Source organism: Callorhinchus milii, unplaced genomic scaffold (genome assembly GCF_018977255.1).
Source record: "Callorhinchus milii isolate IMCB2004 unplaced genomic scaffold, IMCB_Cmil_1.0 Scaffold11, whole genome shotgun sequence".
Taxonomy (NCBI): domain Eukaryota; kingdom Metazoa; phylum Chordata; class Chondrichthyes; order Chimaeriformes; family Callorhinchidae; genus Callorhinchus; species Callorhinchus milii.
Genome location: NW_024704752.1, coordinates 15,011,545 through 15,034,782, shown reverse-complemented (window position 1 = coordinate 15,034,782; position 23,238 = coordinate 15,011,545). Strand labels below are relative to the sequence as shown.

General features: G+C 38.4%; 2 protein-coding genes across 2 annotated transcripts; one reads left to right on the top strand and one right to left on the bottom strand.

The window, feature by feature from the left end:
• Positions 1 to 3,743: 3,743 nt before the first annotated feature.
• LOC103176302 (lysophosphatidic acid receptor 6) lies at positions 3,744 to 4,944 on the bottom strand. The gene is made up of 2 exons (XM_007889762.2): positions 4,897 to 4,944; positions 3,744 to 4,794 (listed from the first exon to the last, which is right to left on the bottom strand). The coding sequence occupies exons 1-2, from the start codon at positions 4,934 to 4,936 to the stop codon at positions 3,857 to 3,859; spliced, it is 978 nt and encodes a 325-aa protein (XP_007887953.2). The 5' UTR covers positions 4,937 to 4,944; the 3' UTR covers positions 3,744 to 3,856.
• A 5,491-nt stretch (positions 4,945 to 10,435) lies between these two features.
• On the top strand, positions 10,436 to 21,911 carry LOC103175118 (ubiquitin carboxyl-terminal hydrolase puf-like). The gene is made up of 15 exons (XM_007887885.2): positions 10,436 to 10,708; positions 11,141 to 11,237; positions 11,826 to 11,959; positions 12,680 to 12,765; positions 12,911 to 13,039; positions 13,734 to 13,829; positions 14,138 to 14,275; positions 14,827 to 14,877; positions 15,642 to 15,813; positions 16,009 to 16,118; positions 17,421 to 17,549; positions 17,905 to 17,975; positions 18,990 to 19,045; positions 19,367 to 19,494; positions 20,331 to 21,911. The coding sequence occupies exons 1-15, from the start codon at positions 10,666 to 10,668 to the stop codon at positions 21,294 to 21,296; spliced, it is 2,406 nt and encodes an 801-aa protein (XP_007886076.2). The 5' UTR covers positions 10,436 to 10,665; the 3' UTR covers positions 21,297 to 21,911.
• The last annotated feature ends 1,327 nt before the right edge of the window (positions 21,912 to 23,238 follow it).

Genomic DNA, 23,238 nt, shown 5'->3' with positions numbered 1-23,238 from the left:
AAAAGTGCTATATCAATTGCAAGGATTATTATTATTGCATTATCTTTGGCAGTGGTTGTGAACATCTATATCTACTCGGTTTTGCATCATTGTGGAGTACAGTTTATCATTAGCATCTTCTGTTTGTCATATGGGGGAACCCCAAGTATTCTTTGTTATTCTGGTTAAAGAAGATCTAACTGTCGACTTTGTGGTGTCACTTTTTCCCATTGATTTGGTTTCCTCCTCTTTTGGACACAAAAATAGGCACTGGAAATTACTCAGGCTTTTATCTTAATGTTCCTTATTTCAGATACCCGAATGCAGCAGAACAGAAGAGTACAGGTTTAGGATTGTAAAGGAACATCAAGGTGATTGACAGGAAATATTAATTATATAGACAGAGGATAATTAAGTCCTGGAACTGGTTGGCTAGAAGGTTTTTCAGGACTCATTTAAGAAAGCGTTTAATTTTGTAATCAATGAATGTGGACGGTAGGGTCTTCTTCATATGAACCTCTTTTGTGAAGTTGTGAACTTTGCCGGGTTGGTAGTGGTATACACTTATCCCTCTACTTCCCTACGGGAAGGTATGATGATGCCCTCTTGTGGTGTTCTCCATTTTCTGGCTTTATCCCTACGGTGAATCAAACTTGTTTGGAGATTTCACCTCCCTGTGCTGTAATGGATCCATGTTGGTTTTTCAATAGCTTACCGTAGACATTGCAAATAAACAATCACTATCAATAAGGTTTTCATCAGAATTTTATTGTAAAATAAGGATCGCATTATTATAATTGACTGAATTCTCACGATTGTTCTGCTGCTCAAAATACCTCAGTGATGTCCTTTCGCTTGAATGTCTGGCCTGCCTACCTGCCTGAGTTACCGTACTTTCCATAACTCTACGCAGCTGTTTTGGCTCAAAATATGAATGAATCTGTCACTATGATTGTTTTTCTCCTGCCTCTGTGAGCTTTATTGCTTCCAACAGGGCCAACGCTTCAGTTCTTTATGTTCATTTACTTGGTAAGGTGATAGAATTGGCCTTTTGATCAGCACAGCAGTTTTACTAATGTTTTTTTTTGGTCAGCTGAGTGTATGACACATCACCGTGCTTAAGATGAACCAAACCAAGCTGAAATTTCCATGCATCCCATCTACACATGGAAATCCCAGAGGTAGATTGTTATTAGTGGTGTGACATGAACTGTAACAGTAAGTGACTTTCTATACCTGATTCCAGTCCTTCTCTGGCCCGGTTTTTGACACAAATACAAGTATTAAGAATATCTTATTGTTGTGTTTCTCTTGTATAAAACTTTGTTACAACGGTTTTCTTTCTCAAATTATACAAATGGCACGTCACCCACCAGACTGTGCGAGTTCTTTAGGGGATTTTACATAATATTTTCCTGATGATTTTCTATATATTTAGGCACTATATTACCCCCAATATGTTTTACTCTTTTACATATGGATTTGAGTTTAACTTATTGGGTGCCGAATGTCATGATGTTAACGCTTTACCAAGTTTTCCTGGGACTTAAATAGGGTCAGGATTTTCCGATCGACCATGAGATGGCACCCACAGCTTCGAAGTCTTACATGGATTCATGTGTATGCTACAAACAATGCAAAGTTTTATTTGGTCACTCAAGACATCGAAAACACTTCTGTCAAACATGCAAATTACCCAAACTGGGCTCATAGAATTTAATTGTTGCAATAGACTGAGCAATATTGAGTATGCCTCCATTTCAATGAACAAAATACTGAGAAACAGAGGAAAATAATACCCCAAAGTTTGGATACCACTACACTAATATCTTCATAAATTAAATAGGCAGTTTTTTGAAATCTGGTTGATTTTACAACTTCTTTTTTAATTTGGTTTTTCCACACCAACGAGGAGACCATAAAATCCATATCCTGAGCAAAAGATGGTACAACAAAGAACGTGTGTGTAAAAAAAAAAGAGAAAAGCTCTGGGTGATAAACTGGAGACAATTGAGTTTCCTTATTTTAATTATCACTGTTTTAATTAGTGCAAACTGCAAAACATCTTAAAAGAAGTGCGTGCTCTGAACTTGAACTGAAGTGAATTACCTGTGTGGCTTCCTATTATAGTTCCATTTACGTGCTACTGTGCTTGTAGAAGTTAACTGTTGCAATAGGTTGAGAAATACTCTTTTAATGAACAAAATACAGAGGAACAGAGGAAAATAATACCAAAACATTTTTGGTACCACTGTACTAACATTTCCCTAATTTAAATCGGAAGCTTTTTGAAATGTGGTTGATTTTACGATGTACAGCAACTTTTTTTGACATCTTAATAAAATGACCCAATTTGGGTTAATTTTCAGAATGTGTTACATCAGTATCAGATTTGCGAATAGAGAATTCCCAGCATATACTTATCATTGTAATTTTTTCAAAAAAATAATAGAACTTAATAATAATAATCCTTGCATTTGATATAGCTCCTTATCATGTCTTCGAGACGTCTCAAAGCACTTCACAGAATATACTGCGCAGTGAATTGACTGTAGTTTGTGGGCAAAACGTATCTAAATTGGACATTTGTCAATGAACACTATATGTCAATGGACATGTTTTCCAATGAACAGTTATCCGAGTGCTATGTTATTTATCTCAATATTGATTATTGATTATTAGGTCAAATATCAGAACTACGCTAAGTTTTCCATGTTTAATTAACTTTATAATGGTTTCTGCATAAAATAATGCAGTACAAACTGGAGTCACTTTTAATTTATCTAAATTTAGGGTTTCACTAATCTATACAGATAAATCACATCTGATAATATTATATTGCAGAAGTGTGTTTCTTAAAAGAAAAAGCCCAGCAAAGTTTTGAACTTTAAAAGACTCTTTTGCATTTAAAATTTGTTTTAAAAATGTCCTGTGGATAAGCTAAATTTACTAATCTGTTATTAGCAGACCCATCTAGCATTGCAGTTTAATACATACAATAATTGTTCAAAGCTTTATTGCTCTGAGAAAAATCACTTGTACCCTGGGCAAGATAAACATATATTTGAAATGCAAAATACTACAGATGCTGGAAATCTGAAAAAAAACATATATTTCGTTCTTTACAGTAATTTGCAAAGCTTTTCTTTTAAACAACATCAGTTCCACTAAAGTGATGTTCCAAGTACATTTCCATTTTTCTGCAATAGTACAATAATAGCTTAGACATCAGTGGCTAGGTCTATTTTAGACAGAATTAAATATAAGTCAATACCTTTGATTTTTCTTTTGGTCAGCCAAGTGTCTGAAACGTGGGGAAACCCAACACCGTGTTTAATAGTATCCAAACCAAACTGAAAATTCCATGCATCCACCTACACATGGAAATCCCAGAGATAGATTGATGGAATGGATTGCACACTCTCTCCCTAGAGGGACGCCTCCTGCCTACCTAATTCCAGAAAGTATTAGGAGCAGGTTGACAAAAGCCAAAGCTTGGGGACCCCAGAGTGTGCTTTGCGATACTGCTGCAGTCTAACCAGCTAAAACCACATAGCTTGCCATTGATATTGCTCTCCAGCAAACTTTCCCGATGGACAGGACCACAATACCCATTAGGGCTGTGGCTTTCAGGGTTAACAGGAGCTAGTGACTAGTCTGCCCTTCCAGATCATGCCCATGAGCCAGGGTTGCTGTGCTGTCATCCGCAGTGCTCTGGAATACTGTGGTCCGACCGGCTCAGGAATTGGACTAGAGACCGCCACAGAGGGCTGTCTGAGCATGTCACCTTGGAGCCAGTTCAGCTTCCGGGAGATTCCCCCTTAACTATTCCCCAGAGAGGAAACTTTTGATAAAGAAAGTGACATTTGGCTGTGAACTAATTTAACTGAATGTCAGGGCAATCCACTGCTGCCCCAATGGTCCCCTGCAGCTTGGTGCATACAGTTAGGCTTTCCTCCCCTCTCTCGTTCTGCTTTTGCATTTCTTTAATGGCAAAATAGTAATAGACTGCATCCAGACAACAGTTTACATTTGCCACACATAGACTGATTTGCAAAATGGCACCCAAATCCTCCCTGGAGTACTGTTCCATCAAGTTATTTACATTCAAAGTGAACAGTAACACGCTTATATGATGAGGAATAAAACAGATGAGAAAGACTACCAGAGATGAAAGTACAATCTTAATCGCTTTCTTCTTCAATTTGGTCTCAGACTCTGTGAGGCTACTTTGTAAAGTTCTGATAATCTGGAGGGAGCAGAAACTCACGATGGCCGTACAGATTAGAAATATTACTTCCACAGGGACAATTATTCCTAAATTCCAAAATTTGTCTGGAACGTTATGAAAACATGTGACGTTTCTATCGCATTTGTCGTATCCACTGTTAAGGTAAATGTGTAGAGTTGCTAGCCAGACAGTAATCCAGATGGCACCACAGGTGATGGCAGCTTTCTTTTGAGACCTGAGTTTTTTGGTATCAAAAATACGCTTTATTGCAATGTAACGATCCACACAGACTGCTGTTGTGATCAGGATACTTGCGTGGATGTTCACAAAATACAACGATTCCAAAAATCTACAGCCCCATGTATTCATTGTCACTTTATCCATGTAGGCATATATTTTGAAAGGAATGGTGACGAGCAGAAAGAAATCTGCCACAATCAGGTTGGTCATGTAGATGGTAGATTCCGTCAGTTTTCTTATTTTGAAAGCCAACACCCACAACACGACTGAATTGAGAATTAATCCCACAATAAATATTGGCACATAGACTATGATTTGGAATAAATACACAAAATGAAGTATTTCTAAAAGAGAAAAAAAACAAAGAGTAAACATGAAACATTTCTTGTAACAAGCAAATAAGCAAACATTTAACAATAGGTATTTTGAATGTCCATGGCCATTACCTGTTTGATTCATAGACCCAAGGCATTCAGTTTGATTCATTTTTCCAGCCTACTGGTAACTGACAAAGTAACTATAAGACTTCCTTATTCATAACTGTCTTCAGCACAGGCCACTCCCTCTGAAGATCTTGGTGGTTTGCATCTGTTAAAATTTAAGTACGTTTCTTATTCATGTGACAGATGTTAAGGGAATCGCTCGGTATCATTATTAGAAAGCTATGTGATGTGTGGTATTTGACAGACGCATTGTCTCCTCTGTCCAACTGTTGCAAATAAGAACACATTTCCTGTGAAAATCATTTTGTTCATTTCTTTTAGTTTTTGACATTTATGATCTGTGGTCAAAAGCTTCCCTCCTGCTCTACCTAAAGTTAAGTTGAAGAGTTTACTTAAATATCAGGATATCCTGGTGTTAGAATATACACTTTTTGTATACTGCAAGAATCATAATAGATGTTGTGAATGGGTTAACTTTTAAGTTAAATGTGGGGGACAACTGGACTGACAGTCATGGGATAGGACTCATCTGGTTTTCTCTGTTTTTGAAAGAATAACGGGCAGGGGGTCACCTTATCAGTAAATAACAACAAGCCACAGAGGTAACGGTCCAAGGTACCAGTCGACACAGGATCTCGACTGAGCAATAAGTCGCTAGATCCTGACAGGGCCCGCCAAGCGACAGAAGGCAACCCTCAAGAATAGCAATTAATGAACAAGTTGCTTAAACTAGAGGGCCTCGGTACCATCCTGGGATACTGATAAGGAATAACCAGTCACTTAAAAGGAATGTACTAATGATCCCACACCACAAAATAATGAGCACCAGATACAGCCCTAAACTGATCAATCCTCTATCTTAGATAATTAAATCAGATAACAGGGGTCTTAAGGACAATGTGTATGTGTGTTGAGGCACGTACACCCCATGAGGTGTTCACGTGAACCCAGCATGATTTCGACCGGGTGATCTAATGTCCGCACCATGATTGGATGAACATTGGTATAAGAGTTCCGTTAACTTTGTGTACGGGGCCGTCGCGGAGACAAGGATACGGGAGATGGGGCCATCCCGGGTCGCGGAGACAAGGGTACGGAGATGGAAGACTGAGTGCTGGAAACACTAAGACTGAGGATATCAGATGGAAGATTGAAAGCTGTAAGCAAGAAGACTGAAAGCATGAAGAATCAAGCTTGTGTGCTGGAAAGACACAGTGTTGAACTCTTGAACTCGAGATATCTATAGTGGTGTTATTCTGTTATAAGATCTGTTGATTGTATCGGCCTTTGGTCTGACCCATCGAGATATTGGGGAATAACGAACGAATAATAATAAAACAGTCAGATATCTGGTTAAAGGAATTAGCGTTGTTTCCTTACAGATTTGGCTGATTTTATTTTCTAATACTGGTCATTACAAGACCACTATTCTTTACTCTGAGTTAACAGGTCTCATGATTTAACGTGGATGGATTTGAAACTTTCAATTCCTGTCCAACTTCAGCCTTGCACAGAATAAATTCTGACCTCAAACCTGCCACTTTATTTTTAAAAAAGGGTCATCAACTGTTGTAAAATGCAAATTGCTGATGAACCACATCCTTTCATCCTCCCTCCCCCCCACCCCCAAAAAAAGTCTATAATAGGTATATTGTGATTGCAGCAACTCACTCCCTATAGAAATGAACGTTTTTTGCAAAACTTGTGCGTGTCAATGATTGCGGTGTAACCCTACAAAAGTGAGTGCTAACCCATTTTTGCTTGGTTTCACATATGAATGAATGCTTGTCATGGAAATTAAATCAAACCAATCGGCATGCGATTTTGAGCAATTTTTTTNGTGTGTGTGTCGGTTGGAAACACGTTCTACACGTCTGACAGTACTCAGCGTGCAGGATACGTACACCAGGACTGCAACAAATTACAGCAAGACATTAATAAACTTGCTAAATGGGCATTTAAATGGCAAATGCATTTCAATGTAGAAAAGTGTGAGGTGGTACATTTTGGTAGAAGGAATAAGGAAGTCACATACATCCTGGAAAATAAAAACCTAAATGGAGTAGAGGAGCAAAGGGACCTGGGGTACACATACACAATTCACTAAAAGTAGCAACGCAGGTTAATAAGGCCATAAAAAAAGCAAACCAGGCATTGGGGTTCATTAGATGTATTTAAGGGAAAACTAGGTAGGTACATGAGGGAGAAAGGAATAGAAGGTTATGCTTGAAGGCTTAGTTGAGGAAGGGCAGGAGGAGGCTCATGTGGAGCATAAACACCGGCATAGACCAGTTGGGCCGAATGGCCTGTTTTTGTGCTGTATATTCTAATGTATTCTAATGTAAAATCTTTAACATCAGTTAAAATTGATGTCTTCCGAGTGACTAAAAGCACCTCCACACCATTTTGCTTACCCCAAATATACACCTGCCCTTTTCAAGCTCCTTCAGTCAATAATAATTCGCCCTACAGCCTTTTTGCATGATCGTTTCAAACTGAGACTGTTTATCTGCTTACTTTAAACTCCATAAGCAAATTCAGATTGTGGGCTGGCGGGAGTCTAAATGCAGGCCTGTGGAAATTTGGGGCTCACAGAATTTTTATGAACATGTTTAGATTTTGGGCTCAGTCCAACTACATATGAATTTTGAATACCAGGAGCTGAGGGTTTACTCTAAGTCATATGACTTCCCACAGTCAATTTGGGATGTAATGTAACAGGACATCTCAAGAATATTATCCCAACCGTGCAGTGCGATGGAGAAGACAGAAAATTATTTTGTAAGATGTCTAGCAAAGTGGGTGAGCTTTTTAAACTGTTCAAAATATTAGTCTGCAGATTGTTGAGGAAATGATGCAGTAAAATAGTGTATAAAGAGGAATTGTTGCTTGTAAAATCTAATTCTCATAGACTGTCAGGAGATGGCGATCATGCACTTGTTAAAGAGAATCGCCACACCTTCATTGAAGACATAGGAAGAAGCGTTTCAGTGACACTTGGAGAAAAAACGCTTGAATAGATTTTTGATATGTTTAGACCGCCATAGTTTCATCCAAGAGCTTATATCACGCCAATCATTTATTAATAATAGAATTGTGGAATCATAGAATACTACAGCACAGAAGGAGGCAGTTAACCCATCATGTCTATGCTGCCTCTTTGAAAGAGCTATCCAATTCATCTCACTCCCCCCTCTTTCCCCATAGCCTTTTAATTTTTTTCTTTTCGAGTAAATATCCAATTCCTTTTGAAAATTATTACTGAACCTGCTTCCACTACCCTTTCAGGTATTGCATTCCAGATAATAATAATAATAATCCTTAAATTTCGGAGTCCTGTAACTCAGTGGTTAGAGCACTCGCCTCGCTAGTGAGAGATTTGGGCGAAACACTGGGCAAGTTTCCTTATTCCACACGCCTCTGTTTACCTAGCAGTAAGTAGGAACCTGGTTGTTAGTCGATTGATGGATCGCTTTTCTTGGGTAACATTTCCTTTAAACAATGTAAAAATTGGTCACTCAATCCACAACTGTTTGTGGAAATTGGCTGCCGCATTTCACCCACAAAATATAGTCAATTCACTTTACAGTATATTCTGTGACAGTGCTTTGAGACGCTTCAAAGACATGTAAAGGCGCTACATTAAATCCAAGGATTATTATTATTACAATTATTATTATAGTGCCTTATTACATTGTTGAGACGTCTCAAAGCACTTCACATAATATAGTGTAAAGTGAAATGAATGTGTATTTTGTGGGTGAAACGTGGCAGCCAGTGGTGCAGTGTCAGACAAATAGTCGTGGATTGAATGACCAAATGTTTTTTTTGAGGCATTATTACCCCTGGAAAAGCCAATCGGAACAACTGGGTTATTGCTAGGTAAACAGAAGCATGAGGCGTAAGGAAACTTACCTCAGGTTTCCACCCTCCCGGGAATCAAACCCAGATCACAAGGCGAGCTCGCTAATCACTACGCTAAGGACAATATCTAGTCTTCATTGTAAAAAATAAAAGGACACTTATTTTTTAGACATTTTCAAAACAAATAATATAAGAATGAATAAAATTGATTTGACTTCCCTGGATTTTGGCTTCTAAAACCAAGATAGTATTAATTAGGCCACCATTTTCTGGATTTTTTTTCTTGCATTGTGAACAAGATGCCATTCTCCTGTTTCCAAGGATGGCAAAAAGTTCTGGAAGATTGTAGCCAATGTATTTATCATTTCCTCCCCAAACTCCTTCAATGTATACTAGGAGTGTATACTAATCATGCCTGGTAACTTTGGTTTTAACTTTAAGTCCTACTGACTCGTTTCATATTGTTTTCCTTGTAATATTTAGTAATTACCTGTGAAGTGCTTTGAGTATTAGAGTATAAGAGTAGGGAAGTCTTGCTGCAACTGTATGGGGTCCTGGTGAGACCACACCTGGAATACTGTGTGCAGTTTTGGTCTCCTTACTTAAGAAAGGATGTACTTCCCTTGGAGGGGGTGCAGCGTAGTACTAGGTTAGTACCAGGGATGAAGGGGATGAGTTATGAGGATAGGCTGACCAATTTGGGCCTATATTCTCTAGAAAATAGAAGAATTAGAGGGGATCTTATAGAAACCTACAAGATCATCAAAGGGCATGATAGAGTAGATAGTGGGAGATTGTTTCCCCCGGTTGGAGAAACTAAAACCAGGGGTCACAACCTTAAAATCAGAGGCAGCCCTTTCGCACTGAGTTGAGGAAGAACTTCTTCACTCAAAGAGTGGTGAATGTATGGAACTCGCTATCCCAAAGGGCTGTTGACGCTCAGTCCTTGAACATATTCAAGACTGAGATCAATATATTTCTTATTGCAAAGGGGATTAAGGGATATGGGGATAAGGCAGGGTTAGGTTATTAGCTGGAGTTAGATTAGAAGATCAGCCATGATTGAATGGCGGGGCAGGCTCGAAGGGCTGAATGGCCTACTCCTGCTCCTACATGTTATGTTATGTTAGATGTTTGGACATTTTAGACTCTAGATCAATACAACAATTTGTATTATTATTTAGCTCCTGTAAATGCTGATCCATATTATCTGCTGGTTCTCCTTCAATTCAACTTTCACTTTCCTCCGTAGAAACAGAAGAAAAACAAAATATTTGTTCAGCAGAAACAAAATATTGGACTGGAAAGCGGTACATGTTTCACCCTTCCAAAGGGCAGGACGGTTAAGACACAGAATTGCAGACCAATTGTGTCATCATACCTCAATGGTGGGTTAAGCAGAAATAAAATACTTAGAAATAAAATAGACAAGATATGAGAAGATATTGAGGTACTGTTTTTGGAAATTGTGGTCTTCCAAGTGATTACAAGCACTTCCCCACCTAAACCATTTAGTTTATCCCAAATATACAACTGACACTTTCAAGTTACTTCAGTTAATAATTCATCCTACAGCTATTTTTCATGATCGTTTAAAACTGAAACTGAAACTGTTCATTTGCTTATTTTAAACACCATGAGGAAGTGAAAAGCAAACTAGAGAATAAATTATCTGGTGCAAAGATTAAGTTTGCGGCTGTTGTGCTCTTAGAATCTGAAGAAGGATCCAAATTCAAGAATTGTTCAAGTGATCTGCAACTACAGGACTCAGTTCAGTTTCTAAAGAGAAAGTAAAAAATCATGGATGGTAAATTGATAAATGATAGAAAATAAGCAATTCCCTGATAAACAAGGCATCTTTTGTTTTTAGATTCAGAAGAGAATTAAAAGACAAAAGGAATTTAAAAAATGGCAAAACAAAAATCGAAACAATGTCATGGAATCAAGGAAGGTAAGAGCCAAGCTGTCATAATCCCTTCAATTTAAAATAATAATAATAATTTGGTCACTGAATCCACGACTGTTTGTGGGACACTGCTGTGCGTAATTGGCTGTTACGTTTCGCCCACAAAATATACAGTCAATTTACATTACGGTATATTCTGTGAAGCACTTTGAGACGTCTCAAATACACGATAAGGCGCTATATCAAATGCAAGTATTATTATGTTTTCTACTGATTATGAAATACTGTAATTATAATTATATTATAATTAACAGACTTTACTCTTGTAATATTAATATTTATCTCAGTAATATATGTTTTGAAAATAAAATAAAGTGAGCAGGCCATAGAAACTAGAATTTCTGTGCACCTTCAGTTAGTTCAAAGGTTTAAATAGATCAATGTATTAAGTTTTAAAACCTTTTGATTTTTGTTTAGAATTTGTTGGACTAGTTAACCGAGGAGCCACATGCTACTTGAACACAATACTGCAAACTCTCTACATGACTCCTGAAGTTCGGCAAAATATAAATTGGTTTGTGCAATTAGAACACCTGATAAATATGTATGACTTGTGTGTATCACCATTGGCGTTCAGGGCTTCAGCCATTCTGCCCAACCCTCGAACTCCATCCCGCAATCCCTCTAACTTGACCCCTCCCTTTGCTCCTTAGGACCCGTCTCAAGATCCTCCTCGTCGACCGTGCCTTTGGTCACTTTCCTTCCCCCCCTTCCCCGCTCTCCACCTTCCACAATTATTTCAACTCTCCTCCTGCCACACCAAATAACTACACTCTGTAGTGTTGGTTCAAGGAATTGGTGTGAAAGGAAGGGCTGGGAAGCTCACATTAGTTCATCAACATTCGTTCTCTCTCCGATGTTTAAAAAAAATGCATGAAAGCTATTTGGGAAGTGATATTGTGTTATTGTTTTGGTATTTGGGTGAGAGAGAGAGAGAGTGAGAGCAATGCATCAAAAATTAATTATCTGCCAATTATGATTAGCCACCAAAAGGGCTAAAATGCCTATGGTTGAAAATTGGGTTTCCAGTAGATGTGATATCATTCACCACATTTTAGAACAAATGACTGATATTGCTGAATATATTGTTCTTTTTTTGTAGCTTTCCTGTGGCAAAGGATAAAGACAAGAGCATTTGCTACCAACTTAAAAAGCTTTTTGAAGAACTGGATCGCAAAATAATACCTGTGAACACAGATGGGATTATCAGAACTTTATTGACACACGAACAAACTAGTAAGAAACAAGATGCAGGACATGTCAAGAAATGTTTAAGTTTATTGTGGAAATTACGCTTCAAATGATATTCAGTAAAACTCACATAAGTCATATCAGTCGCGACCATAACATGTAATATGACTCGTGCACAATCTGAGTTGCAGGCAAACTATAAAAATAGTATAAAATCGATTTCATCAATAATCTACCATGTGTAATTCAGTGCAGCCGGTAAGTGCACAGCATCAATGGGTTAAGATGTCATTTCCCGTGATTCAATGCAGCTGGTAAGTGCAGGTATGGAACGGGGTTTTGAATTAGGAGGTAATAAATACGACTAGTGCAAAGAACTCCAAGTGGTTTGGTAGGAAACTGAATGAGACTCGAGTGAATAAAGTGGTCAACCAATCCACATTTCGCTCACAAAATATACAGTCAATTCACTTTACAATATATCCTGTGAAGCGCTTTGAAATGTCTCGAAGACATAATAAGGCTCTATATCAAATGCAAGGAATACTATTATTATGTATGACTTAGGCAATTATAAAGATAAGACTTATATGAGTTTTACAGTGTTTCCAGCAAGAGCAATGTACACATTTTTGGTGTTGTACGTTTACACCAATACTCCATTGTTACTGTGACTGCAATAAATAACTCATCACACAAATGTTCCTTTATCTACCATAATATTTGACTGTTCATAATAAAAATAGACAATTGTTTAATTTTAAGATGATCAACAAGATATAGAAGAATACTTCCGAATCTTAATGAACAAAGTTGCTGAAGAAAGTGAGGAATCCCAAAAAATATTGCAGGTAAATATAGTTTCAGATGAGCCCTATTAAATAAATACGAATGTACCAGTGATATTGAGGATCCACATGCTTTTATATTCATCTTTGCCAGGTATATTGATGTGGAAAGCACTTAGTCACAAGTATGATTAATATTTTTCTACAGATCTACCAGAGTGAAATGATAAATTCACTGACATGCTTGGAATGCGAAAGTGAATACAAAGAAAAAAGTATTCTTTTAGATATTCCTTTGCCTATTCGCTCTTTTGATTCTATCATTTTCAAGGATGTGGTAAGTAGCAAGCCAATAAAGCTTTTTAGTCCTTATAAAGGCTTTTGAATGTGATTCCAACCAGGTCCACAGTGTATATTTCCAAATAGTAAATTACTGTCCCCTGTGCCTAAAAATATGTATGTTTGGGTTTTTAAAGCTTATAATTCAGTGCAACCCAGTTATAACATGCCTAATTATAGCACAAGTGAATTTATAGTGTAGGTAGGTTTAGGGATCCACACTATATTGTAATCTTCTGGCTTTTGGTGTAGACTGTCTAGATTTTTACCCAGTTGTGTAGTATGCAATAAGTTATTCAATTCACTGCTCTCTTCCAGCCAAAGCCCTTACAGTTAAGGTGCACACCTTCAATTCTCTTCTCCTTTACTTCTCTAGTTTTTACAACCCTAGCTATCCTTTACTTTATTTGTATTGAATATGAACTCTGGAAATGATCTCTTAACCCAATGAAAAAGATCATTTCATTTTGTTTATTTCAGTAAAATGAAAATGGTGATAGAATTATGGTACCACAATGCTGTTAAAATGGCAGTTGGGAAGAAACTTGGAATAAAACAATCATAATAGGAGTCAGTAAAAATATTATTTGCTTAAATGGAATGACCATTATCCATTTGTTTTAAAGATGTCTTCATTAATGAACATCATAAATCTTAAAATGTTTTCCACATTCTCTGCTGTTGATTTCCAGATGGAATCTTTTCAAGATTTTTTGAAATCTGAAATCTTGGATGATGACAATATGTGCTACTGTGAAAAATGTGACGGAAAGACCAAGACAAAGACAGTGAGCTCACTTTCAATTACTTTAATGGAAAGCATTTATTGTGCATTTTTCTATACATTCAGTTAGGACAGCGTGAAATTCCACACACAACACTGGTTTAGGTGTTGCTCACTGTTGTGTCAAAGTGCTCCGAGATGCTAACCACGTGAAGGGCACAATATAAGTGCAAGTTGTTGTGGTACATGCAAGAAGCACAATTGTAATTAGATCACAAATTGTAAATGTAACAGCAAGTTCTATTTTAGAAATGTCAGAAAAACAATATGAAGAGCACAGATATACTGACAAAGCAATTGTTTTCTTTACAGATGTATTACTTTGAATGCTTGCCACAGATACTGATTCTGCAACTGAAAAGATTTGACTTTGACTATGGCCGTATGGGTTATGTAAAGCTTGACGATCAGATAAAGATCCCACTGACTTTAAAATTTGAAGAAATGAAGGTACACATGTTTAGTTTTATTTCTAAATTGTTGAAATGATTTGTTTTCATCATCTTATCTCTTAATGGACTTCCATAAATTACAGTTCTTTTAGAAATTTACAATTTCTTCCCATATACTTGCCCTGCCACACGCACTCCTGACACCTTTATTGTTTTGCACCATAAAGTCAAATAAACCACACAGACCATAGTGATCACCAATCTAATTCGTAGTCTACAATCCTCTTCTGTCTAACCAATCTAATTCGTAGTCTACAATCCTCTTCTGTACATTACCTTGCATGATAGCACACTACTGCCTATTTCCTATTTAGGCAATTGCAAGTGACATTAACCACAAACATATCCAAAGCATTCTTTTATTGTGGTTCAGAATTAGGCAGTAGGCAGTCCAGCTCTATTTTAGAGTCATTAATATGATCTAATGAGTAAAAATACTGCATTTAAAATAATTAAGTTTGTTGTCACAAATCTTTTATAATGACGTGGATGAATGAAGGAGAGGTTATATTTATAAGAAAATACCAACTTTACATTTCTTGCATACAGAATGAGGAAACTAAGAATGTACAATGGTGTTTGATGCCCCGGGCATCACAGGTACGTTTGCTAGATTTTATCTTCAGTTTCAAACGCTTTTAATGATAGTGCAAAATTTCAATTGTGCCTCCATGTGATCCTACTTTCCTAGTTACTTCCTGTGCTCTGCATTAGTTAATGCTTCAGCACCATCATCAAATGAACCTGCAGCCACTGTGCTCCCGCTCTCTGGAATTCTCTTTGTGCTTTGAGATGTTCTTCCTGAGATTACTATTGCAGAATGGATCCATTTTGAGATTCTCACACTCATGGACAAATGACTTCATGCCCTGGTACCTCTCTACCTCTCCGATCTACTTACATCTTCTGGTCAACCCATTCACTCATCTGGCTCCATCTCCCTGTACATCCCTCATTCCGTCTGCCATACTATCAGAGACCGTGCCTTCAACTCCGGTGCCCTGGAACTCACTCCCTTTGGCCTATCCTCAATTTGCCCATCTTCAGATCACGCCTGAAATCTTGCTTATCAACTGTGTCTCCCCTCTCTCCGTGGCTAGATCAGGCTCCACCACTGTTAAACACCACAAGACACTACCCAGAGTGAAGGATGCTGTATAAATGCAAGCTGTTGTTGTTGATAGGTTCTATATCAATGTAAATTGTTGTACTTTACCCTCCAAGTTGTAAAACTATACAACATGTTTGTTTGATGATGTTGGGAAAAATTGCATTACAACACTAAATGTCACTGATTAAGTGAAGTAGATTAAAATGCGACCGTAATTTATAGAAATAATTTACAGAGTTGAATTTATTTTTAGGTCACCACTGAAGCAGAAAGGACTCCTTCAGCAAAACGTAGGTTAATTGACAATCCAGAGGAACATCCATCAAAAAAGCTCAAAACTTGTCAGAGTGAAGAAAGCCAAGATGAAACTCGCGAAGTGAATGGTGAAACAGGCACTGAATTTAATGGTAGCAGTAGTGGCAATGGTATGTATTAACTGTTAACTGATATTTTTTCCCCAGAATCTCGTACCTAAGACAGCGATCAAATGAGATTCACAGAATGTGATTGGATTCATTTTAGAATGGGCCCAGCCTCCCTGCAGTGGGCATGAATGTTGCTAATGTTTCTGGCAACATTCATACCCTGTTGGCAACTTGTGTTTGTGGTTGTGTTTGCAGACAGTGACCAGCATGGTGAGCCTCTGCCAAGACCATTACCACAGGCAGAGGCACCGCCGCTCACACAAGCAGCAAGACCCACCTCAGATACCGTGCATTCAGAGATAACAGTATGTGACCCATCTGACGCTAAAGATAGATGGTGAATGTTGTATCTGGCGGGATTGGTAGAAGAAGTTGGAGGTGGGGTTGAGAGAACCTGAAAGACCTTCTGTTAGTGGCAGATTTGGAGATTACACAAATGAAGAGTTGCTGCAGTGCATATAACACATGAGAACAGTCACTATCATCATTAATATATGTGTGCTGATCATACATTGCCGGAGAGGTCTGACAACAGGATCAGCGTTGGCATTTACTGGAAAAGTGCATTGTTTCATTGATGCTACCACATCTCCATAGTTTTCTGCATTGATTGAAATCATCTTTGCCGGGATAGACTCACAGCAGAAAGTCACAGAAGCGTTGTGAGGAGAGTCAGACCCTAAACATTTGACCTATTTTTCTCTTTAAAAATAGTGATTCTGCGGACTTGCAGTATTTGGAGCTTTTCACTTTTTTCAAACACATGACATCAGTTTTTGGAGGAATTAGTTAGATAAAAATCTGACACTGAACTAAACTGTTTTTCCCCTAGCAAAATGCTCTAGGCAGAATAGACGTATTATGAAGTGATAAGTAGCATCCATCATAAGTAGTCTTACAACAAGAGCTTGATAGAGTAGACACATGAGCTGATGGTCAGTAAGGAAAGTTCATCGACAGTTCTGGCTGCCGCGATTCACTGAGGCAGCAGAGCAGGAGTACATAGGTTTAGAGTTGGAAAGGGCAATTTCAAGACAGATACAAGGAAATACTTCTTTATCAAAGTGGGTAAGTAATGAGTAGAACATGATTTCAGGAAGGGTGGTTGAGGTCTGGACTCATTAAAAAAAAAGTTTGAGATTGTGATGAGAGGATTACAGGATGGGTTTTTAGAAGGGAGAGATCAGATAGACTTTGTTCCTTGCTTATCTTTATCTTTGTTTGTTTATCTTATGATCTTGTGAATTGTAGAACCTTATCGTGGAATATTTATTTAACTGACTGAACAACAACAACAACAAGATTGCATTAATAGAGCGCCTTTCACGTCGGGAGGACGTCGCAAGGCGCTGGACAGTTGGGTCGGGACCCGAGCAGGGGAGAAATGGTCAGGGTGAGGGGAGGGAAGGGAGGGAGCGAGGAGGGGGTAAAGAGTCGAGAGGGGAGCACAATTGAAGAGAAAGGTCTTGAGACCGGCCTTGAAGGAGGAAATGGAGGAAACAAGGCGAAGGCACTGAGGGATGGAGTTCCAGAGCCTGAAGACAGGATCTTTAAGTCTAATATTACATACTATCCAATTTCTTAGCCTATGTTTTGATTTCCTATAGAAATGCATGAACTATGAGCTGTTTGCCATCTGTGACCATATTGGAGGATATGGCAGTGGTCATTATGTTGCTCAAATCAAATCGCACACTAATAAGTGGTACCTATTCAATGATTCATCGGTTAGCAAGGTAAATATTATTAATTGAGAAAAGTGTTAAAATCATCAGCATTAAAATATTTTTATTAAAACAAATGCATTTAAGAAATTTTGCAATTAAGTAATTTTGAGTGCAATTAGTAATTTTAACTTGATTAATAGCTTTTCATCCAATTTTCTACAAACTTTGTAAAGGAGAAAATCAATTATTTTATTAGATAAATGAAATTCCACAAATAAAATTCAATTCTGTGACTATTCAATCTTTTCCATTAGACAGTGCATTTGTAGTATATCAGTAATCAATTGTATTTTTGTAACTCAATCACGTTTACATCTTTTATCTTGCCGGAAACCAATTTCAACTACAATTATTATTTTTCTAGATAAGTGAAGATGAGTCTCATGAAAAATCTCAATGCAGCAGGAATAGAAAATCAACAACATTTCATAAATGGTAATGTTCAAATAACTACAGTATTTGTAACCTTTATACATTGACTACTCTTGGTTTGTCAATGAAACCCTGTTAAATTACCTCTAAAGATATTATAAGAATACATAATATGAAGGGATATAGATAGGCTCGGGGAGTGGGTGGCAGATGGAATTTAATGTGGGGAAGTGTGAAGTTATACACCTAGGTAGAAAAAATAGAAAAACAGATTATTTTCTAGAGGAGAAGAGATTAGATAGTGTTAGTGTTCAGAGGGATTTGGGTGTCCTTGTACACCAGTCTCAAATGGTTAATTTGCAGGTGCAGCAGCAACTAAGAAGGCGAATGGCATGTTAGCGTTCATTGCAAAAGGTTTAGAGTACAAGAGTAGGGAAGTCTTGCTGCAACTGTATAGGGCCTTGGTGAGACCGCACCTAGAGTATTGTGTGCATTGGGTCTCCTTATTTAAAAAAGGACATACTTGCCCTAGAGGGGATGCAGCGTAGATTCACTCGGTTAGTTCCTGGGATGTGGGGACTGACCTATGAGAATAGGCTGAATAAATGAGGGCTTTATTCTCTAGAGTACAGAATAATTAGGGGAGATCTTATTGAAACATATAAGATTCTTAAAGGGCTGATAAAGTAGACACTGAGGGTCTGTTTCCCCGGTAGGAGAATCTATAACCAGTGGTCAGTCTTAAAATTAAGGGTCAGCTTTTTAGAACAGAGTTGAGGAAACATTTCTTCACTCAGAGGGTAGTGAATTTATGGAATTCAGCCCAGAAGGCTGCAGATGCTCAGTCTTTGAACATCTTCAAGGCTGAGACTGATAGATTTTTAAAAAATAGAGGGATTAGGGGATATGGGGATAGGGCAGGTAATTAGAGTTAGGTCAGAAGATCAGCCATGACCATATCAAATGGTGGGGCAGGCTTGAGGGGCCGAATGGCTTACTCCTGCTCCTAATTCTTATGTTCTTATGTTCTTATGTTCTTATGTAAATGCTAATCTTTAATATCTATATTATATATAGTTCAGGAACAGAATACCTATTGATGTACAGGAATGTAGAACCAAACAGCAATCAAGGTAAACAGAATTACTTCTGACTCAGATAATTTGGTAGTAGAATGCTTCTTCTCTGAAAAACACATTTTAATGAACACAGTGTTTCATTGATTAATTTTCTAAATTTGGGACTGCAGGACTGAAGTCTCAAACCATACATATATGCAACTCTCAGTGGTAAGGTTTGGAAAACTCTTAAGATGGCAAACATTGTCTGCGTAGTTCAGATACCCGACTGACCGAATAAAAACATTTGAGATAGGTCCTGAAAAAACATTGTTTAACTTTGTATGTTACAAATTTAAAATACTGTATTAAATTACTGGTTGTTATTTTTTGCAGAACGCTTTGAACAAAAGCAGCGACTTTCCTCTGAAAGTACTGATGATAAGATAGAAATAAATGAAGAGGAAAATAATCCGAAGACAAAAGGAGAGGAAAATATTATGGTGGATGAGGAATTGCCGAACATTACTGAAACACAAGCCATAATAGAGATTCAGAAAGCACAAGAAGAACAAGGTCAGGCAGGGAGTGTTAAGGAAAAAGCGGATTTTATACAATGCAATGAGGGAAGAGATTATCATGAGGGGAATCCTGACATATTGGAAGAAAAACAAAATGTAAAAGATGTGGGTGAGAAAAACAGAAAAGACAAACAAGAACAAAGTATAGCAAAGAAGAATATGTCAAACATGGATGAATCTGGAATGGGAAACAATCAGAGCCCAATGGAAGAGCGAGTGGAAAACAATGCAGGAAACAAAAATATTAAAGGAAAAAAGGCAACAGGAGAGGAAAGCCAAGATGTAAAATCAGAAGAGACAGATCAAAAAGAAAGGGCAGAGGAAAGACAACTATCTCAAAAGGAAGGAAGGACAAAACAAGAACAGATGAAAAGGAACACACTTGCGGAATGGAACAGGAAGAAATTGCGGGAACAAAAAGTCTAAAAACACAGGAGAAATGGAGTCCCGAAAATAACCAGCTGGAAGCAAGGAAAGAACAAATCAACATCAGGAAAAATGAAAATGATTCAGATGAGGAACATCAGCAGACTGCCCGTAAAAAAGATACCACAAAGAATAAAACAAAAGGATGGAAAGAATTAAACTCAGAGGACATCAAGGATAAGGCAGCAAAAGTGGCTGCATTTGACAAAAATGAACAAGTGTGTATATGTATTAACTCTCATCATATAAAACAGAATCTCTCTACAAAAGAGACTCTGTCGAAGAAAGACAATTCATCTGTGAATGAGAAGATGTTGGTGAAAGTGAAGCTCCCTAAACAAGAGGAGGAAAACATTACTGAAACACAAGTCATAATAGAGATTCAGAAAGCACCAGAAGAACAAGGTCAGGCAGGAAGAGTTGAAGAAAAAGCGGATTTTATACAATGCAATGAGGGAAGAGATTATCATGAGGGGAATCCTGACATATTGGAAGAAAAACAAAATGTAAAAGATGTGGGTGAGAAAAACAGAAAAGACAAACAAGAACAAAGTATAGCAAAGAAGAATATGTCAAACATAGATGAATCCAGAATAGGAAACAGTGTAGGAAACAAGAATATTAAAGGAAAAAAGGCAACAGGAGAGGAAAGCCAAGGTATAAAATCAGAAGAGACAGATCATAAAGAAAGGACAGTAGACAAAAGAGGAATATCTCAAAGAAAAAGAGGGACAAAACAAGAACAGGTGAAGGTGGAACAAACTTGCGGAATGGAACAGGAAGAAACTGTGGGATCACAATGTCTAGAAAGACAGAAGAAACGGAGTAAAGAGAAGTTGAAGCAAAGGAAAAATCAAGTCAACATTAGGAAAAATGCAAATGATTTAGTTGAGGAACATAGAATCATAGAATATGATTCAGCCCATCATGCAGGCGGTTTGGAAGAGCTATCCAATCATTCCCACTCCCCCACTCTCTCCCTGATGCAACATCAGCAAATTGCAGAAAAACAAGATACCACAAAGAAAAAAGCAAACGCCAAAGCAGCAAAAAGAAAAAAAGCAGAAGAATTAAAATCAAGGAAAGCCACGAAAAAGACATTTAAAAGTAGAATTTTAAAAATATTCTCTAAAAAACAAAAGTCCCCTAAAAAAGGTTTTAATAAGAGTAATAGTATTGAGAGTTTGACAGAAGAATTAAAGTCAGAGAAAGGCAAGGATAAGGAAGTTTTTTCTCCCCAAAAGTCCTCTAAAAAAGAAAAGCTCCCTAAAAAATCTCATAAGTGGTCTTGTATTGGGAGGAGTGCTGAAGAAGAATAAATTTATAGCTTAGACCAGTAGGGACGAATCTTTACGGTGAGCCAAAACAAAACATTTTCTTTTGATTAAATCAAGAAATATTGAATTAAGAAACCTCCAGCTCGTGGCCACAGCTTGTAGATCAGGTCTAGACATGTAAAAAATATAATGTACCTGCCAATGCTTTTTTAAGAAATAAATCATTTGCTTACTGTGATAATATGAATAAGTTTAGCTAAGAAACTGCTTATCAAATGCAAGGATTATTATTATTATATGTACTTGTAACTGCTTACTTATAAACTCAACAGTACTTTAGTATGTTTTGCAGTGTTTTATACTTTTTGGATTTAATTAGACATTTGCTAACCTATAATAATCTGAATAAAACCTAATTAAACAGCCTTAAACTAGTGTATATACTTCTGGACGGGTTAAAATATTTCCAGCAACTTAGAGCGGAAGCTAATGTTGCCTTCACAGCAATCTGGAAAATAACCTTAGTGCATTTAAACAAAGTCAATTTCGAAACTTCGAACATACCAAACAGAAAATGGAGCGATTTGTTTTCATTTTTCAATTAGGTTAATATTGTAAATGTTGCTTTGCCTTCAATAAAATGTAAAACATTTATTAATTATCAAAAATGTGTCAATCTAGATTCCAAATATTGAAGGCCAAACCAACTTGGCCACTCCCTTCACTGGGTGAACACTGGACTGCTTCATGTGCCCCATCCCACCCGGCCCACCATCCGCACGCAGGCTTTCTGCACTTGTTCTATTGGTTTTGGGTCAACTTCCTCATGTATGCGGATGACACCCAACTCTATCTTTCTGCCTCCGCCCTCAGCTCCAGGACCACTGCTGTCCTGACAGACTGCGTGTCGGACATCAAGTCCTGGATGAGGGCAGATTTCCTACAGTTGAACGTGAACAAGACTGAGGCCCTCCTGATCGGCGCGCGCCAGCGCCTCAGCACCTCAGGCTCTGGCAGCATCAACCTCCATGGTTGCACACGTCAACTCACCAGCCAGTCAGGAACCGAGGTGTCTTCTTTGACCCTCAACTGTCTTTTCTTCCCCACATTGAAGCCATGACCCGCTCTGCCTTCCCTCACCTCCGTAACATCGCCCGACTCTGCCACTACCTCACCCCTCAGGCCGCTGAAACTCTTGTTCATGCCTTCATCACCTCCAGGCTCGACTATGCAAACGCCCTGCTTGTCGGCCTTCCCAACTCCTCCCTCCACAGGCTGCAGATAATCCAGAGTGTCCTCTCCTGCACCAAACTCCGTGACCCCATCTCCCCCATTCTCGCCCCACTCCACTGGCTCCCTTTCCTTCAGAGGATCCAGTTCAAGATCCTGGTCCTCATATACAAAGCCCTCCATGGCCTCGCCCCACCCTACCTCTGCGACCTCCTAACCCCCTACCAACCTGCCCTTTCCCTCCGCTCAGCCGGCTCTGGCCTGCTCCTCGTCCCCTGACCCACCCGCCCCACCATATCGGGAGAGCCTTCAGCCACTCTGCCCCCAACTTCTGGAATTCTTTCCCCCAATTACTCCCCTTTGCCCCCTCCTTAGCCTCCTTCAAGTCCCGCCTTAAGAACCTCCTCTTCTACCATGCCTTCCCCTCTCCTCCCTTCCTCTCCCGACCCCAGCTCGGGTCTGAAATGCTATACTCTGTCCAGTGCCTTTGGATGTCCTCCCCACGTGAAAGGCACTATGCAAATGTAATCTTATTGTTGTTGTTCTCCCCCTGCTCGGAGTCAGGCTCCGCCACTGTTAAGTGCTCTGAGGTGCTACCCTGCATGGAAGGCGCTATATAAGTGCAAGTTGTTGTCGTCGTTGGAACTCCATCCTGAGTCCCTCTGCCTCGCTCGCTTGCTTCATGCATTCAAGACGCATCTGAAAACGAAACTCTTTGAATGCACTTTTGGTCATCTTTCCCCACTACTCACAG

What these genes read in the sequence shown, in the direction of transcription:
- LOC103176302 (XM_007889762.2), bottom strand. Translation starts at nt 4,936, where the DNA reads ATGAATCAAACTGAATGCCTTGGGTCTATGAATCAAACAG. An exon ending in TGGGTCTATGAATCAAACAG is followed by an intron (nt 4,795 to 4,896) that starts GTAATGGCCATG and finishes TTTCTCTTTTAG; the next exon opens with AAATACTTCATTTTGTGTAT.
- LOC103175118 (XM_007887885.2), top strand. Translation starts at nt 10,666, where the DNA reads ATGGCAAAACAAAAATCGAAACAATGTCATGGAATCAAGGAAG. An exon ending in AATCCCAAAAAATATTGCAG is followed by an intron (nt 12,766 to 12,910) that starts GTAAATATAGTT and finishes ATTTTTCTACAG; the next exon opens with ATCTACCAGAGTGAAATGAT. An exon ending in ATGATTCATCGGTTAGCAAG is followed by an intron (nt 17,550 to 17,904) that starts GTAAATATTATT and finishes TTATTTTTCTAG; the next exon opens with ATAAGTGAAGATGAGTCTCA.